The sequence below is a fragment of the Parus major genome, chromosome 7 (assembly GCF_001522545.3).
Source record: "Parus major isolate Abel chromosome 7, Parus_major1.1, whole genome shotgun sequence".
NCBI classification, from domain to species: domain Eukaryota; kingdom Metazoa; phylum Chordata; class Aves; order Passeriformes; family Paridae; genus Parus; species Parus major.
Genome location: NC_031776.1, coordinates 33,721,530 through 33,741,220, shown reverse-complemented (window position 1 = coordinate 33,741,220; position 19,691 = coordinate 33,721,530). Strand labels below are relative to the sequence as shown.

Here is a 19,691-nt window from a genome sequence, read left to right as displayed (position 1 = left end):
AGAATTTCCACTTAGATATTTATACACAAATAAATAAGGGCAGCGAGAGTACAAAGCAAGTGTAATTTAAATGAGCACACAGTTCACTGCTACGCAGGGCTGCTGCTTAATGCCCAAATCAAGCTTGCTCTGCCTCTGTCGTCTTCTCTATTGTGCTGTGCTTTGACATTCAAGAAGTTTATGGTTTAAAAGCCCCAGGAACAACAAGGCTTCCTCAGGAGGCTGCCTGTAACAAGAAACTAAACTAAGCTTTGAGACTATTTGTTTTGAATGAAGCCGTCGAACACGCAGCGTGCTCACTGTAATTTTGCCCTTACCCCCAATATATACTTTTGCCATTCTGCAAGTCCCACTTCTTGCAGCTAAACAAAGTGACCTCATTGCTTTCCACTGTATTTTCTTTTAAACATTGGCTGGGATGATTGAGATTCAGGAATGTGGGAAAATGGATTCCCAAGCCACGTCCATCCCCTTTAATTCTGAGCTGTAATTTTTGGCTTGGCTTGAATCACAGTCATCACATTTCAGTCTGAATCTCTCTGTAAAGTGATCTTTCTTAAACATTTCTTTCACTCATCATGGGATCAGAAACAAAGCCATTCTAGTCTTTCAGCGAAACACTTACAAACGTCTTTTTACAGCGACTCACAAGAGCTGAATTTCCTTTAAAAATGTTTGAAAAAGAGGAGGTTTTCATTGCCTGATTGTCCTCTTTGTGAATCTTGTCATCTGTATGCCATGAGCTACAGCTATTTTAATCTGTTTTTGTTTGCAATCCATTTGGTGTCCGCCCAAGAAAATGCAGGTGATTCTAATTAACTTACTGCTGAAGATGTGGAAAAATCTCAATTGTGCGACAGAGAATTATACACTTAAAACCTTCCCTCTATTATTTATAACAGCTTATTAATGAAAATGATTACATGAATACATTTACCACCTGATTCATCTTTGTTCACTTTTTAAATCAACAAGGTTTATGCTAAAGGGGAAAAAATGCCTACCAAATACAGACCACAAGTACACACATCAGCTTGCTGGTTTAAATAGAATGGCAGAGTAAAAGGAAATAACATTGTCTTCATGGAAGGCAGTATAATTCTGAAATTTCCAAATGTTTGGGAGTAGCTGTTTTCTCTCTGTAGCACATTAGTATTTATTTTTGGGAATGCTTATTTCTGTTTTGTTTATGTGTTTGTTTTCTCTTTCAATACCTCCTTCACCACTCCTCCTCCCTTTCATTTGCTGCAGTTACTGCTTCTCGCATACGGGATAGGACATCCGCTCTGACCAATCCTTAATTAATCTGAAATAAAATAAGATTCATTTGGCTTTTCACTACTTTATCAAGTACAGTCTATTTCATGCTGACCAAGAGTGATCAAGCACTGGAATGGGCTGCTCAGAGAAGCTGTGGGTGCCCCATCCTTGGAAATGTTCAAGGATAGGTTGGACTGGGCTTGGAGCAACCTGGGATAGTGGAAGGTGTTCCTGCCCATGGCAGGGGTGGAATGAGAAGAGTTTTAAGGATCCTTCCAATGTAAATCATTCTATGATTTTATATTAAAAACTGCATTAAGCATTTTCAGCTAGGTACAGCTACCAACAGGCAGTTTAGCACCTTCCATTTCTATTATTCTGTGCCACACTTGGATAGTCTAATTTGAATGTGATGACAATATGGATAATGCTGTTTATTTTGGGGAGGATGGAAGCCTGAATAAAGGTTATCATTTTAGGAGAAGCTGACGATGGAAAAACTCATCCACTGTGTGACATGATCAGAACAGCTGGGGATGTAATGTGGAGGGTGGGGGAGAAGAGAGCCAAGGTATTTTGTATGTTCAAGAAATATATACAACATTGCCATTTCTTATATCCCAGCTGTGCCTGTTAACTTCTGGAAACATGTAGAGCTCAGCAATAAAGCATTCTTGACTGATATTTACTGCAATGTGCATTATAAGGCATTTTCTGTCACACATTATGTTCTGAAAGAGTTAAGTAACATGAAAAATACAGGCTCGAGATTATATCTGTCATGGATGAAAATACTACATTTATGCCTCATTGTAATCCATTCATTGGTTTATGTACCCCAGCCCTCCAGGGAGTGTCACAACTCCACATGATACTGCTGAGAGCTGTATTTTGCTTTTGGATTTCTGATTTAGCTGAAAGAAGTTTAAAAACACATGTAGCCTGACAACTCCCTATTGGCTATACAGCCGAGGAGGGTCAAAAGCATAAACCATTCCAGAAAAAGCCAGCTGTGACTTAGGCTCACTGTAAAGATCTGCCTCTTACAGACAGTAGCAGACAAGAAATTTATGCATTTTGCTAAATCCTCCCACTTTGGTTGAACTGTGCTTCATCTGGGGATCCATCATCACTAACATCGTGCCTGTGTTTTTTGAGCAACATCAGAACACTAAAGGAAACTGCACTTTGGGGGGTCCAGTGTCCTTTTAGGAGTGCTCAGAAATTCCAGAAAGATCCACAGACACCACCAGTAGAACTGTGGTTAAAGATAAGGGACAGCTACAATTCTCCAAACATCCCTTGTTCCCAATGCTGATTTTAAAGAGAATTTAGTGCACAGTAGGGACAAATCTTTTCCCTTCTTTCACAATAGTGAGAGATTAAATTAGTCCTCAGTAATGTTACCTCCCCATCCTGACTAGTGCTTCTTCTTGTTGGAGTTTGAACAGCTGGAAGTGGAAGAACTGTACATGTGGGCAAACAAAACCTTCAACCAAAATGGGTAAGGAGTTTGCATTTTCTAGTCTGCAGCACCTTTGCTTGGCAAAGAGATTTTTATTCAATTTTTTTTTTATTTTTTTTCAGTAAAAACTGGGATAGGAAGTTTAGGGTGGAATGGGAATATTTAGGGAGCAAATTGAAAGTCACAGAACTGCTTCTTCCATCATTTTTTGGTTTTAGAGATAACTGAGGGGTCCAGATAGTCCAAACACTCTTTATAACAGATCCATTACGTGATAACCTGACACTGTGCTCTGTCCAGCCTTAGATGTCTCAAGGTTATCTCTGCCATCTCCAGGATCAGGTCCTACTCAACTTGCCATGGACACATCCTCCAGCTCCTGAGCCTTGCTGGGGAGGGATGCCAAGGCAGAGTTTAACTGTTACAGTTCAGCAGCAGATAAAGAAATATTGGTGGAGCACTTGATGGCACTTGTTTTGTTGCATGGCACAGAAGGCTGGATCTGTGTCCTGCAGTTAGAAATCAGACCTGTTTGGGCACAGAAAACACAGAGGTTCTGAGTTTCTAGCAGAGGAATGTGCTCTAACATCTGAGCTGGGGCTCTAACGTGCAGTGTTATTCACATTGTATTGTAGGCATCTATCTTTGTGTTTGCTTTTTATCTTTGAGAGGGAGCAAACATTTAAAAAGTAGATTCTTTATCCTAAGGCACACTATCAGACACCTTTGGGTGTTGCAGTCCAGGGCTGTGTGGAAAACCCAGAGGCTCTCTTGGAAGATAAGTATTCACACAGCTACCCAACACCAACTCATTGAATTCTTAGCATTGCAAATCTGCCCGACATATAAATGTGATAACACAAAGGTGTGTGTGCATGTGCACACGGAGATAACTCCTACTTTAACAGACTCTTTCTCTGTGTACTTTACTCACATTTCAATAGTGAAAACCATGGGATTCCACTGAATGCCCTACCACCTTCTCTAGTGTGATAAATCTCTAAGAAGTGAGTAAAATTTTCTTGTTTTTGCGAAATTCATATTTAGTGTTATGAAACAGTGACATTAAGCAGTACTACGGGAAACAACAGAGACATTAATTTTAATATGACACAAACCTATTGTTCTTACATATTTTTCCACTTTAGTTTGCCATCTTAACTGCAGGACTCTGCAGCTATATATATAGATTATTTTTTCCTGTCATTTCCACTGTGTTTTCTGCCCCCAAACAGGTTCAAGTAACTTAAAACTCTTTATTTTCCCCTCCATTTAACTTGAGAAAAACCTGATTATCAAAGCAACACTCAGAAAAACGTAGTTGAGGTGTCTACAGAAACTATAAAACTCCTGAGCTGGATTACAAAGAATGATAAAAACTTAAGAGACTGGTGCATCCCTCCTAACTTTGGCAGAAACAACTCCATAGTTCCCATGTTATGGTTTGACATGCATTCCAGGAGAGACTACACTAAAATAGCACAAAACTTGTATATGAATTGCTCAGGGTCTCCTCAAAGAAGGTGTTTTAAGTATAGTCTGAAAAGTAATAAATCACCTTCTGCTTTGAAATATGCAAATAAAAAAAACAAAACTAAATGAAATACAAATTATATAATTAAAACATAGCTGAGACATACAAGGAATACATAAAAATACTGACATTTGATAAGAAAAAACCTTTAATTGATGGCAATAAAGTGCACTGGATATCTGTTAGCTGAATTTTGGGTGAAGTAAATGCATAAATATGAATATAATTTGATATTTTCATGGAAGATAATTATATTAAAATTTAAAGCTACAGGAAGAAATTTGATTTGAATCATTGTCTTTGTGTCTTAATGCTGACTGTGGCATGGAATGATGTAAGGAAGGTAGAAATCCAATCTCATCCCTTTTACTGGGGTTCACATAGACCCTCTGGTATTTCTGAATGCTTGGAAAGATGAAGTTGGCATAAAGTGCTTTCCATATCCAGTTTCCTTCTTTGGTGAAAATTCCAGTAACTATTAATGGCATTTACTATACAGACATCCAAGGCAGTTGCAGGGTTTCTTACAGAAAATGTGGCCTTTGTGTTTTTAATGTATGGCATATCAGAACACAAAAATGAAACTGAAACAGGGATAATAAAAGACACCATAGTGAACTATTTCTAGTGTGCAAATTCAAAAACTTTTCAGTCATCCACATCATGAGAGTTTGAGAAGTACTAAAAAATGGTGTCTTTTTGGTGCCACAGCCACTGCTGGTCACAGATCAGAGCATTAAATAAAATGTTTTGTAGGTGCTGTGGTTTAGTGTCAAAGTAGGAAAACCTGCCTTCATAAATAGCACCCTTCCAGAACCTTCCACCTCTTTGTTTGGATTCAAGTCTGGCTTGCAATTTGTTTGGGCTGGAGGATTTAAATGGTTTTGTTTTCAGTGGTTAGAGGAGATGCTCAGCTGGTTCAAAATTAAGTTTACAGTCTAAGTGAAAGCAGTTTTCAATAGAACAGGATGTATCTTATCTTTCTACTAAGGTTTATTAAAAATATGTAGCACCTGATAATTTAACACCAAATGAGTGGCTGCTAAATTTCCCCCTCTCTTTGTCCCTCTGTCTCACACACACAAACACAGGAATGCTTCTCGCCTGCCAAGCTATGTGCCAAGATTTTGTTCACTTTAATCTCAATCATATGAGTTAGAGAACCATGAAACAAAGTTTCTACCAAGTATGCTGACAGATTTTTAGTTCTCGTGGCTCCACAGGGCATCACTGCAAGCGCAAGAAGGAACTTTTCTTATTAAAGGTTTCTGAGCTGATCCGTTTTCCATTTAAGTCAACATGAGCAGTATCACCATGAGGAACTCAACACTTGCTAACTGATACCATGCACTCATCAAAATGATTTCATTTCTAAGTAAACAAAAAGCTGTGGTACCTCCAACACCATTGTGTGGTTACTGCTGGCACAGGGAAGCCTTTCAGTGGCAGCTACTTTGGTGTGTTATGTCACATAACACCGTGTCAGCTCAGGACTGGGAAATCCAAGCATAAGGTTTGAAAAATTGGGGGGAACTTTTCCTGGTGAGGTGAAGAAGAGAGACATGGAACAACCACTCTCTGCCTTTTGGGGAATTTCTTATCTTCTGGGTGAAGATATTTCACAGATATCACCTTACCCTTGATTTGGAGGTGTTCATGGTGATTTTAAGAGCCACAGTTTCACCTGTTAATGGCCCATCTTGACAATTAAACAAATTCCTGCCCTTTGTTTTTAAATCTTGAACGAAAATCTGAGTATTCATTTTTATTTTTTTTTTCAAAGAGATAAAGCTTAAGGGCCTGAAACAACAAAATTCTGGCCCTTTTCCTTAACTGTAAAGCACAACTATTGACTAGAGAATAGATCTATTCTGTGCCTCAAGAGAAGTCTCTATCTGTCTTGGTGGACAGAGGCTTGTATTAATAAAGCAGGAATTATAGGAAGAAATAACCTGTATCCATTTCAAAACAGAAGAGGCATGAGAAAGCAGTTTCTGATTGCAATACCTCTTCCCCAAACATTTCAGTTATTTGAAAGGCATCATCTCTGACACCAAAAAAGGTGCGTGAAGGAACCACAAGGAGAGAGCCGTAGGATCCAAGAGGTATGGGTCTGTTATGAAACAAAACACTCCCATTTTGCTCTGATTTACATCTGTGCCCTTCCTCCCAAACCATTGTTTGAGGGAAGACAAAAGAAGTTGGTTTGCTATATAATCACATCCATGATCTGTGTGGATCCTGATCATAATGAAGCAATCTGCTGAGCCAAGAGATAACTGGGGATCTTTGAAAGACGTGCTGGTTCCTGGGGGTTATCATGCAGCAGCCAATTTAGGGACAATTCTGTTACTAGATTGCTAACAATATCAGTTTCATAATTTCAGAGGAGCAAAACAAGCTAAAGAAATCTTCTCTTAAAGAAGTGAAAACCTTCACATAAAGCCTTCTTTTTAATCTGTCCTCCTCTTTTGCCCTCTGCCTTCCTCCTGAAGCTCTCTGTTGGTTCAATTTCTCTCACTTAGGTATCAATCCCATTAGACTGTGGTATTATATGATTAAAACATTGATGTAACACAAGCTGCTACAGCAAATAATTGAAGTAATAAAATACAACTGCAGTTATTTGCTCTCTTGAATTGGAGGCAGGGAAAAAAAAAAGGAGATGGAGTTTTTTTTAACTGACCCCATAGTGTGGCATATGGATAGTAAAACTTCTTTTTTAGTGTTTTCTTTTATTGCTGTAGAACTTTTTTGAAAAAAAATTACAATGCAGTTGTAGTAGCTTTTTGAGTTTTTTTTCCCCATAGGAAAAGTGATTAGTTTGCATTGTGGAATTATGCTTTCATAATATTTTTTTAAAATGCAACTTTCTATTTAAGCAGAGAAATATTGAAAAGATCTGAAATTACACCTCTTTTCCTTTTAAAGGAACTTAATGGACTTAACTTCTATTTTTGTGTGTGCTTGTGTGCGAGTGAGCATCTCTTCTAGGCCAAGATTCATTTTGTCAAGTGTTAGCCCAAAGTGTTCTATTAATGGCTGAACTGCAAAGTCTGACTAAATGGGGTTTGCAGTGGAAATCCTGCCAGCTCCTTGTCTGTGATGGCATGTGTGCTGTACCAGGGCACGGTGCCTCACAGCCTCAGCTTATTCAGGGGAAAAAGAGGAGTTTTGTGTCTCTCTTTTTACCTTTTTCATGGCTGGGAGGTGAATACCCTCATGTGGAACCTTCCCTGAATCTGCCTTTGACCAGGGGGTGAGTCAGGACCTTCATTCTCTCTTTGGCACAGAGCAAGTAACACACACACAGAGTCAGCTGGCTTTAAATTTCTCTGGACTTTTTGTTTCAGTGCGTACAAGTGTCAACTCCTTGATTTACAAAGTGTATTAACATTATTTTAATATCTAGAAAACGTTGTTTGATTCTTCTTTATTTCGTAGGTTAAGAGGTTTGTTTTATTTATTATGCCTATTGAACAGGATTTTATGGAAAATTCGGAAGACAAAATGCCCTGTTTCCTTCTACATGTTCACAAATAGATATATTATACAATGCTAGAAAAAGGCAAAAGGCCAAACTCATCTCTGGTGTAATTCCAGTAAAAGCAATAAAATTACACAAGGCATGAATTTGGCCCAGGCATTGTAAATGTTACTCTGGTGCACACTGAGTGTCTGCTTGTTGTTACTGGCATGGCTTAAAATACAAATCCCCCCTTTTTTTTCATAGAAATGGATGCATTTCTTTGGAGCAGATTAATCAGTGAACCAGGTATCAGGTAAATATGACAAAGAAAACAACTGGTTCAAATGCCTGCCTGTTTTATGGCTTTTTCCTCTTCCAACCAATGTAGAGTCTCTTCTTTTAGATTTTTAAATAATTGTATATTTATTCTCCTTTGTGCCTTGTCATTACAAGGCTTTTATTCCTTTTTTCACTGGGCTTGTGTTTTGGGTTGGTTCTTTTTTTATTATTTATTTGGTTTTGGTTTTGTTTTTGTTTTTTTATCTGTTGTCTCCTTTTCTCTAATTTGTCTTGTATGCCCTTCCGTGATGTTTCCTGTTGACACTTCTTGATATTTTTTTCTAACTCAGAATGTGGCTTTCTAGCAGACACAGAGGCCCCAGAGTGAATACCCTTCAGAGCCAACTCCGACTTGGACCTTGCACAACTCTATTAACTGGCTCTTACTCTAAGAAAGGTGGCTATAGTGGGATTGCCTGAGCCTGAAGACAGAAATGGCTGAGGAAATCTTGCCAACATGTTTGCACTAATTTCAACTGCTCTTAACTTCTGCTCAAAAGAAGAGTTTATTCAAGAAACAAAATTTTTTTTTAAAAAATATATAAAAAAACAAGAGCACCAAACATTTTAAATCACAAACTCCCAAGGGCTTTTGTCAGAACTTTGTTGTTTTATATTGCATTCATCTGTACATTTGAGTTTATGCTCATTGGCCACTTTAAAGTAAACATAGTTCAATGCCCTCAGAAACAGATTTCTTCTGCACACTAGAATTCCCTGGAAAAAGGCTTTATCTGCTGAACTGCTGGATATTTGTGTGTACATGCAATTTTTTTTCCTATCAGTTTCTTTTGTTTCCCCCTCCCATTTTTTTTTCCCTCTTTTCTTTTACATTCAATGCATATAAAAGTTTGGAGCAGAAGCCTCCTTGGAACTAGATAGAATCATAAAAGACTTCAGGAATCTCATCACAAGCTAAACAGTACAAATTGCACATTCTTCATGGAAGTATTAGCTTTTAGTGCGTGCCTGGATCCAAGCATAATAGATTATCCCAAAGTGGCAAAGAATGAACAGTACAAAATTAGCAGAACTGGAAGCTCAGATCATTTGGTGGAGCAACATGATCTCTGTAGTTTCAGGGTACTGAATTCTAAAGCCACTGGAAACAGAATGTAAAATTATATCAGAGTAAGAAAGGAAGCATGTGTAGGCCTGGGAGAATCTAACAAGAGCTTGGAAAATATGTTTCCAGAGGAGAATAAGTACTGAAAATCAGTGAATGAACTTGTAGGAAACTGCTATTCATGAAGAATTTCTTGCTCTGAGGATAGAAAGATACGAGAGTGAAAAAACACAGAATACACTTGAGTGGTTGTTCAGGGGCCAAGGGCTGCTGGAGAATAATCCTGCACTCAGACAGAAATATAAAATGGCACAGGATAGGTCAGTCTCCTGAGGTTTCCCTTCTCAGGGAAACCTTGCCAGAACAAATCCTTTAAGCCACTGGCTGATGGGTTTGGTCTAACCGTGCTGGGAAGTATCCCAGGAACACTGTGCATTTGCTGGGAGCCCCAGGATGGTGGTGAGCACACCCTGGCAGAACTACCCTGTACTTTCCTGCTCCTTCCCTCAGGTCCTCAAGGATGGGAATGAACTGTTGTTGAGTACCAAACAAAATTTTGCTGAAGTTAAATAAATCCTGAGGAACATGCTGCTGAACTCCACCCTGATCATGAGTATTGTAACACATACAGAGGTGGGGACAGGTGGTGGGGTCCCCATCCCTGGAGTGATTCAGCAGCGGTGGAGATGTGGCACTTGGGGACATGGTTTAATGGAGGCCATGGCAGATCTGGGGGAATGGTTGGACTCGATGATCTTAGAGGGTTTTTCCTACCTAAACCATTCTGTAAATTTCTTGTACAGTGGCTGTGAATCCATTCCTTGGCTGCACAAGCTTTGTGTCCCATCCTCACCAGTTTATAATCCACTCATCTCCATACCAAAGCCAATGATCACAGTATGGGAATCCTCAGCTTTAGGAGGTGTTTGGGATTTTTTCTTTTCTTTAATATTCTTCTGCAGTGTTTTCTTCCATTAGAAAATGAGATAGCATTAGACTCTTTTAAAAACTCATTTTTTCCTAGCAACATAAATATATTCATAATACTTTATATTTTTAAAACTCATTTCCTCTTTCTTAACTCCTTGAGATAAGTGAACTCTCCTCTGTGTAAACATTCTACCAGAATACTGACTACCTTTTAAGCGATATATGATTTAGAAGGTAATGAAATATCACTTTCTTTTTCCTTTTTTTTTTTTTTTTTTTTTATAAATAGGTTTTAAAGTGCTTTTAGCTGCACTTTAGCTTTTAGATTAGCAGATAAAACTGATGAAAGGGACACAACCTTCTGTCACAGGGAAGCATGGCATTTGGGAGGTGAGGTAGTTTAAAATACCGTTTTTATCTTCATTTTTCTCCATTGGGATGACTGTATTTCTTTACTACATCCCATCAGGTACTTTATCTTTGCCCATAAAGGCATTTGCTTCCTTAAACCCTGAATATTCTGCAGCATGAGACTGTGTGTCTGCATGTCTGCAATGATCTTATGCATAATCAAGCACAGCTATGGACATTTAGTGAATCAAAGCCAAAATTAATATCAGTTTTAGGCACTTTGGAGTGTCAGACCTCGGAGCCTGTGAGAAACCTGAATTTTGGTGAGCAAGAAGTGAATTTTTTTTTTTTCAAAACCATGCCTTCCTAAAATTGCACATCCAGCCTTTAAATGCCCAATGGTGCCTTCTGAAATCTCACTGGTGCTACCCCACATCACCCCCCAAACCAAGAGCCCCACACTCAGAGGGGTTTTTTCTCACTGCTCTAATTTGACATGATTTGTTCCCTGGGTCTCAGAGCAATGAAACCCAGTAAATAATACACTGGACACACAGAGAAGATAACAAAAGGAAATAGTTAAGGTACTATAATAATTTTAGCCATTCTTTTTTCAGGTCACTATAATCTGCCCAAAGATAACTAATTGTTCAAAGTAAACATTCCACTCCGACCACAAAAGGAATCCATTACACAAACATATAATTCACAGTCATTTTTAGTGGGTTGTAAACAGTTTGGAATGAGCATAAAATGGGACAAAAATCAAAGTGAGCATTTAGAAATGAAAAAGTGTTTGCTACAAAAGGTCAGTCCCTTTACTTGGCAAACTATGTAGAAAAGCCTGGGAAAATGTTGAACACACAAGCAGTAAGGGAATTTTAAAGCCAACAACCTCCCTGTTTCTTTAAACAGACATCGGAACCTATAACTGGATCCTGTCAAACAAACGACAGCAAAAAAACATAACAGCTGCTAAGAAGTGAAGTTGAAAGATAAAGTTTTCTAAGCTAAGAACCTTTTCAGAAGTGGACTAAAGGTCTTTCTTAAATCTTTAAGCAAGGTTATGGATCCCAGGGTGGCTTTTAGGCATGGAATCAAATATGTAATTTTGTGTATCATTCCTGTCAGAGCATCCTGTGCTCCAAGAAAAGCAACAGAAAACAATATCTGCAACGTCCAGCTTAGAATGGAAATGGTACCTGTAATCACCAGCTTTGCTGCCTGCAGTGTCATTTTTCAAGTCATTTGGGCTGATTTGAGAGCTCTAACTTGGATTTGGGAATGGAGGGAGAAAATGAAGGATGTTTCAAAAGAGAGATGAAAGTTAAATTATATTTCCCTGGAGCATTAGGACTGTATTTCTTTACAAAGCCCAAGCCACACTGGATACCCTGGGTAGGTTTAGGATACGGACTGCTCGGGGTGTTCATTTACTCTGTCATTAGACACACAGGCAAATGATCTTCCCTGGAAAAGAGTTTAGTATCAGACTGTTTTCACACGATAAAACACTACTGTGAGAAGCATTGGATGGCATGTTGCTGAGGTACAACACAGACTGATATTTTTATTTTTCCTAATGCGTTCTACTCATGCCTTTCACATATTTTTTAAAAAAGAAAACGCAAAAAAACAAAAGACGGCCAGGACTTTTAAAGGGTCATGGATAGCAAAATAAATAGGCCACTCCAGAAATGACTGGAAATGATATCTGGCCTAGAAACACCAAAAAGTCTTGCAATGGGCCCCACCCTTGGCAGAATGCTCAGTGTGTGAGTTACAGTGCACTGAGAGGATCGTCCCAGGCTCTCCCCTGCTCAGCTCAGGGCTGGTGCTACCTGTCAGACACTTTCCAGGGAGAAGAAGCAAGCAGATTGAAAAGCAGATTGAAAAACAGAAATACAGATTGAAAAGGGCAGGTCGACAGATAGCCCCAGAAAAGCCTGAGGTCCATCCAATGTAGGTGTGGATAGCAAAGTAAAAGAAGAAACAGAAAAAAACCCACAGAACATGCTGTTCCATCAAAAACTTTCCCCTGAAGTCCCTGAGAAGACAGAAAATTAAGAAATGCTCGAGATCCTTGAGTAGTCCCTGTATTTCTTCACTCTGATTGCTGCATGGTGTAGAATTATTCTCTTATCCTCACCAGTTCATACCACAGACATAGGAGAGTTTTTTATTCAGGATATTGCATGAAATGCCAAGGATACAACATGCTTTCCCAAGATAGTTTTGACTTTAAAGACACAGGTCTGGATAGCTCAATACTCAGGACTAGAAGTTCATCAAAAATTATGAATGAATAATTCAGTTATTATTATAAGTAATTCATAAGAACAGGAAGAATTAAGAGAAAAACTGAGCTTCCTTAAAAAAAATTATATGTGACAATTTCCCTGCAAGTTTCCAAGAATGGACACATTTTTATTGCCTCTCTTTATTAAATTCCACTACCAGCTCTGCAAGATGGCTGAGAAAATGGAGAAAGACCTTCTGCTTCACAGTTCTACTTCAATAACTAAAAATACAAAAAGAGGCTGAAAAAGTGGAATTCATTCAAATTTTATCACATTCACAAGTGAATCCTTGTTGGATAGATAAATATGCATTATGGTGTGAGATTTTTTTAGATCAGATCTTAGAAAGCACCCCTGCTCTGAAACGGTGAAGAAGCAAACTAGGGGACAAATAACCAAATTCTGATCTAAGTTAGAGCAGAATATATTCAGAATAAACATTATTTTGATAATAATTTTTAAATAGTATAACTAAACAGAAAATCTTGCCAATGGTTAATGACAACCTCTACATTTTTAATCTGTGGGAGAATATTGGTACATTTGGCTATTGTGTGTAACCTCGTCTACACAGGAAAATGTACTAATTAATATGGTTTATTCAGATCACTGCTAGACTCTCTTTCTGTGCACAGTGATTATGCTTTAAAAATCAGAAAAACAAATAGAAAACCAGTAGGTGAATAACAATTAAATCCATGAGCTGACAGCTAAGAACACAACTGTTCAGTGGAGTAGGAATGGTTTGTAAGCAACATTTAGGGATGGTCTCCTAAGGTCTTTTTTCCTAATAATCCTTTATCTTAAGCGAAGCACGCAAGTAACATTTTTGGTACAGTTACAGTATGTGGATGATATATTCTCTAAATAGGAAAAGAAAGCTTTTCTACCACAGCCAATATGCCAGCTGTACCGAGTATCTAGGCCATCTTACTAAGACTATGAAAGTAAACATACAGTTTTCATTAAATGTGCCTTTCCCATAATTGGTACATAAGTATTTCCCATGACTCTGCAGTTGAGTATCTTGGCTGGAGGCATATCTGGCCATTAAGAGGAGGGCTTCAGATCTGTTGAGTCTCAGCCATGCCGGGAGACTTGGCACCTCCTCACACTGCTTCCTAATACCAACCCCGGCATAAAATGTCATCAGAAGCTTGCATAAACATTGGACTTAGCTTCACATAAATTACTGCTGTCCTGAGATAGTTTATGCCAGAACTTAGTAAAAACAACACTTTGAGTAAATAGAATGTGAGTAAATGCAAGCATCTTAATCCAAGAAAACGATAATAGAAAAAAAAAACAAAAACCCTGCATATCAAACATAAACTCATAAATACAGTGATAACATGAAATTTTTATCTCATGCCATGTGATTAGCTTTTATTTACGCGTTAGGCTAACCAGAAGGGGTAAGCTTCTCTAAGTCACAGCAAGTTTGAAGGAAACACAAGAACTATGATGCACTATTCAGAAGGATGAACCCCTTTGAAGGAACAGTGGTGATACATCTAGTTTCTAATATGAACATTCTTTTGGTAATCACACAGACAGTAAACATCTAATTACGTCCCTTGAATTTTTCTGTTACAGTTCAGCAGTGCAGAGACCTCTGGCCTCACTTCTACTTGGAGGAGTGGTCAGATACTCCAAAACATCATTGAAATATCCAGCACATTCTTGGGGGAACTTGTGCTGAGGTTGTAAGCAAGCAGTTTGTTAGACATGTTCTGCATGGAGTGGCATTTTTGCAATCTAATCTCTGCCTTTCCTTTTCATGTTCTGAATTTCACCTCACAATTCCTCCTCTATTAATAGTCGCTTCACACATTTTCCCCCTTTTTTTATCCAGCCTCCAGCCTTGCTCCACAAAAACCCAATGCTACTATCTCCCCCTACTGAACGATCTCCAGTTTGTTTCAGTCTCTGACTTCCTGCCAATCATTCTGGGAATAATAATATCCCAGTGCTCTCTTTGCTGTATAATTAAAGCATGAATTTCCCTGAGTTTGAAACTCCAGGGTAGCTTTATTGCACCTTTCACTATAAAACCAGGTAACAATGGCAGAATTAAAATAGCTTTTTCCTTTGTGGTTAACGCTCTAAGTATCTTTTTATTTTTCATGGATTCTCTTGTTCTGAGACTCCAGTATATGGCAGTGACAATGGGTTCACCCAGCCTTATTCTGAAAATAAATTTTCTATCTTTTGCAAGATATATGTTTCCCCAGATCCCTGGAACAAGTTGTAAACTTGTAACAGATGGTGATGAAGCCTCACATTTTTATACAATACATTTTAAGATTCTGCATCTACCGCATGCACCTTCCAAAGAAAATGACCTTCAGTGAGAGAAGATACACTCTGCAGAAAGGAAGGCAGGCAACGGTGTTAAGTGCATTTTTTTTATAATATGAAAATCCTTCTTATTGATCAAAACTTTTAATGAGGATGGATACTCATTTCAGTATTTTTGCAAGTCATGTCTTTTAAAATAACTGTAAAAATTAGACACCTGCACTCATTGAAACAAAACAAAAAAAAAGGCCACACTACAATAACTTTTATTTTGGTTAAATACAATTCAAGACTTAGGAAAAAAGTATTTGCCTTACATTCACCAGGGACTTTAGAATGAAAGTTACTGACATTTTATTGATGTTTAGCATTTGCTTACCCAGAGAAAGATTAAACCAACATGTCAAAAATAAAAAAAAAAAATAGGGAATAATCAGCATGAATGAGTTCTATTAACATCTTATCATATAAAGAAAATGAAGATACACAGAATGTGATATAGCTCCATTCATAACTATATTATAGATTCTACTATCTGCCTACCCTGGCAATCCAAGCAGAGTTACAAGCTTAAAGTTTTGATTTCTATTTGAGAAAAAAAAAATAAATTAAATAATAAGGTACTCACCTCTTTTTTCAACAGCTTTTATGCAGAGTCTTACAAACTGGGGGACTGTGGATTTCTCATGCTCACAAACCAAGTGCAAATGTGAGCCAAAAATTTGATCTACATTTGGAAAACAAGAGGAAAATACATTAAAGTATATTATCATTAGTGGGATTTTTCTCTCTTCTCAGCTTCCCTATTAATTTTAAACTCAGACATTTAAGATGCATAGACAAAATTGGAACCAAATCCTTCAGTGGTCATTAGCTTTTGCCCCAGAACCAAATCCCTCCACATTTGCTGCTCATAGTGCTTGATGCTTCCCTCTGGATTCAAGTTTCAATTGCCACTTGCACCTTAATTTTGACCTTTCTAAGGCTTGGAGGTCCCCAGAGTTTGCTTGGACCTGCTGCAGAAAATGTGCAGGAAGTTCCAGAGCTACAGCTCCCTAAGCCATTGAATACAAATTCCTCCATGATGCCCTTGGTCCAACCCAGCAACTCATCTGGATGGGTGAGCTGTCCCTTCCATGCCTTTGGAAATTTCACTCTTTCATGGAGCACTGTATGACTGCAAGGATTTCATTACTTTGCATCATCAGGACTTAGTACAGTTCCATCTCAACTTCACAAAATTTCTTTTTTTACTCATCTAATTGCCTGCTCAGAAAAACAGAAGATATCTTTTGATGAGGACTTCATCTTACACCGTGTTTAACCAGTCATTAGTCTCACTTCCTTCACGAGCAATCCTTTCACTAGATAATGTCACCTTTTAGTCCCTATGATTTCAAAGTTTTGATCAACTTTTGACGGTTGATCTTGAAACATATTTGTATTAGCAGGTTCAACTTGTCAGATTACTAATTAGCTTCTTCTACCTCATTTCCACTCTGTGTGTTTGAGAGATTATGAAAAGAGCAATCAGTAACAGGGACGTTGTCAGCTAAAATCAGAATGAATCAAACAGATGAGAGGAACTACTCAATAGGAGCCAGTTAAATGCTGAAACAATAGGAGTGTACTGTCATCATTTATCCCAAGAGACAGTCTCCATGCAGCATTTCAACTGAGCACTACGGTTTGTAAATTGGTCTGGAGGCTTTGAAAATTATTATATAGAGAGCTGAAGGGTGATAGCACCAGCCTGGACCTTGCACAGCAAACCTAGCAGCAGCTCCCATGGAACTGGGTGTTTCCTCCATAGTCAGTGCCACCATACTCCACCATAACCAACTGGAGCGTTTCTTGCTCTGAAACCAACTTTTCCTCACTAACAAGTAAAAGCCCCATTTTTTACTTATTTATTTATTCTTTTTAATTTCTGTGCTGCAAGGAACTTCATTTTCATTAATCACCACTGTTTCATACTCATCTCAGATTTCAAGAGTGACACAATTGCATTTTCCTTCCTGGTGCCCCAGAGTAGGGAAGACAGTGACAGAGACAAGGTGAGGGGAAGGGGTGGCTTTGGACTGCTCGAGATGTGTCAGGGCAGTTTATTCCAGCACCTCCCAAAGTGTGTGATCTGCATTCTGGGAGAGTACATCAGAGCCTGAAATGAAGTTAGTCGGAGTTTCAGCTGCAGAAGGGATGGAGGACTGGGTTCACAGAACTGCTCTGAGGAAGGTTGTGTGCATGTGTGGCGTCAAGCATTAGCGAACAGTCTGTTACATGTTTTGGGGTTATGTTTCTGACAAAGCACAGTCTGGTTACATTTTCTTCATAAAACATTTATAGCTGCCTTCAGTGGTAATTATACATACAGAGATTTATGATTAAAATGTACTAGCACTTCCTCTTTTGACATCTTAATTGTTTTTTAAAATTTTAGCAAAGACCTGTCAAATTCTTTGCATAATATGGAATGGTCTCCAGTGTAAATTATGTTAAAAAAGAAATAAAAATGTGTCTTATTTGGTGGACAAAGACACTTGTAAACAATTTCAGAAGCAAAACAGGCAAAGAACTGCACTGTGTTTAGATGGCAACACACGAAGAACTGAAATGAAATTAATGTGTGACTGTTCAGCAGTTTCTCCTCTGTGTTATAACCACTTTATAATCAACTTCCAGGATTATTTCACAGTTATTCTTTCAATCTCAAATATGAACACAGAATATTTGGTATTCCTGGGAGGAAATTTTGAACAGGCTGAAAACAGTTTTACAATTCTCACCTAGTCTGTTACTCCATTTCTTGGTTCAGATTCTATATATTAAGCAAAATATTTAACCTAATTTTTTATACCTTTCGCTGTATGGATACAGTCACATTTTGTACCCCACAGTTAAGCTTTAAATCACCTCTTCTTTAGAACACAGGCACTCAGGATTTTATCTTAGATGAAGGACAGAAAAACAGCATTAATACCTCCTGGGCATCAGAATAGATTATGGTAAAACAGCAGCACACAACTGCTTTGGAGGACTTTTTCCCCTTCTAGAAATTCATGGGCATTTACAAGTACATGATCCCATGAGTCATCCAAGTACTCTCAATTCTGAGTACTCCTGGACCACAAATTCTGTGACTCTCTCTAATCAATTGTTTTTTGTTGGATCTGTTTCTGTACATAAATGTGGGAATGGCAGCAGTTAAACTGCCGTATTTACACTTGTGGAGGTCACAGGGATACTTGAGGAAAACTCAACTAGGATTTGTTTGTGCAGTATTTCAAAAAACAAGGAATGGCAAATTACTTTTTGAGGCGAGATTATATGCAACTAAAATTAAAATACAATTTTCTTATTCTAAGTGTAGATTATATATATATATATTTAAACTAGTTTAAGGGAAAGCTCTCCAGAACATTTTCTTTTCTAAAATAAAAGAACTACTCCCAATGGGATAAGGGAACCAAAAACCCTTTTGTTTGATTTATTTGTGATAGGGTCCTCCAAAACTTCATCTTTTATGACTTGAAAAAAAGAGATGTACACAACACTCCTAACCTCCTGTTATGACAGTTTATGTTTCCTATCCAGCTTATTTAACTCAAATGTCTGGGAAATAGACACAATTACCACCTTATGGAATGCTACTTAACTTTAAATGCTCCCCTCTGAATAGAAATCCACTTTATCTTCTCAGAGATATTCCAGTTTCTCAGGAATTATTTCCTCTATAGGCTCCTGAAATGCTCTTGTTTCATCATTTAAAAATTTAGACTAACAATTGCTCAGAAATATCTTTTATTAGAACAAAGGCAATTCCCATGCAGTGGATTCTGTTCACAAGGACTCGTACAAAGGAGCTGCATACTATGCCCATATACAGCTTTAATCATTCACTCTTTCAGCTGTTATCAATTTAAAACCAATGAAACTCCCACACTGAGTCCATTTGAGCAGTCAATTTTAATATCTTGGGGCATCTGTAGTTATTCTGAATTGGCTGCAAAAGCAGAACTAACAAGTTAAGCTCTAACCATAAGTCTACATCAGGCTGGTAAACCATACATCAAACACCGACAGTTAGTCAATACTGTAGTATGAAAAACCAACAAGCATTTTTAAGAAGAGCAATATATTCATAATATGTTTGGTGGTATGGTTTACATTACATATCCCTGCTATCTGCAAGTTAAAAATTCCGCTGGAGATGATGGGGTGTGTGACAGCTTTGCACAGGGGTATAAAAGCAGACACCAGAAGAGAAAGGAATGGACGTTCACAAGTTGTATAATATAAAATGATGATTATGGCTGCAATGAATTACTCGTTCTGGGGAGCTTCAAGTTTTCCCTGAGCTTGACAGGCCTACTTTTTTCTTTTTTTTCTTAATAGTTCTCGCAGGCTGCAGCAAAGCCACTAATCCTGGGCTGCAGAAATCTCGACTATGGGAGACAATTCTTCTGGAAAAGAAACAATTAAAACAAAATCACTAAAGCCACATCCTCACTGAGAATGTCATTGTTTAACTGTTTTTTTGGGTGTACATGGATGAGATGTAGCCACACTTGGAGGGAACTCATACTTCAGTGTTTATTATTAAAAAAGCAGGGAAGGGCATGGCCAATACTCCCATGTCTCAGGAAGAAGCTTAAATTCTGGCATGAGAGGAGATA

At 38.1% G+C, this 19,691-nt stretch overlaps 1 protein-coding gene across 3 annotated transcripts in view; it reads right to left on the bottom strand.

Moving 5' to 3' along the window:
• The window catches only part of ARHGAP15 (Rho GTPase activating protein 15), a 322,532-nt gene that overhangs the window by 110,853 nt on the left and 191,988 nt on the right, over positions 1–19,691 (bottom strand). For all 3 annotated transcript variants that reach the window (XM_015635331.3, XM_015635332.3, XM_015635330.3), the window contains one exon: positions 15,644–15,742. In XM_015635331.3, coding sequence (XP_015490817.1) covers positions 15,644–15,742 — 99 coding nt within the window. The remainder of the gene's footprint in view (positions 1–15,643; positions 15,743–19,691) is intronic.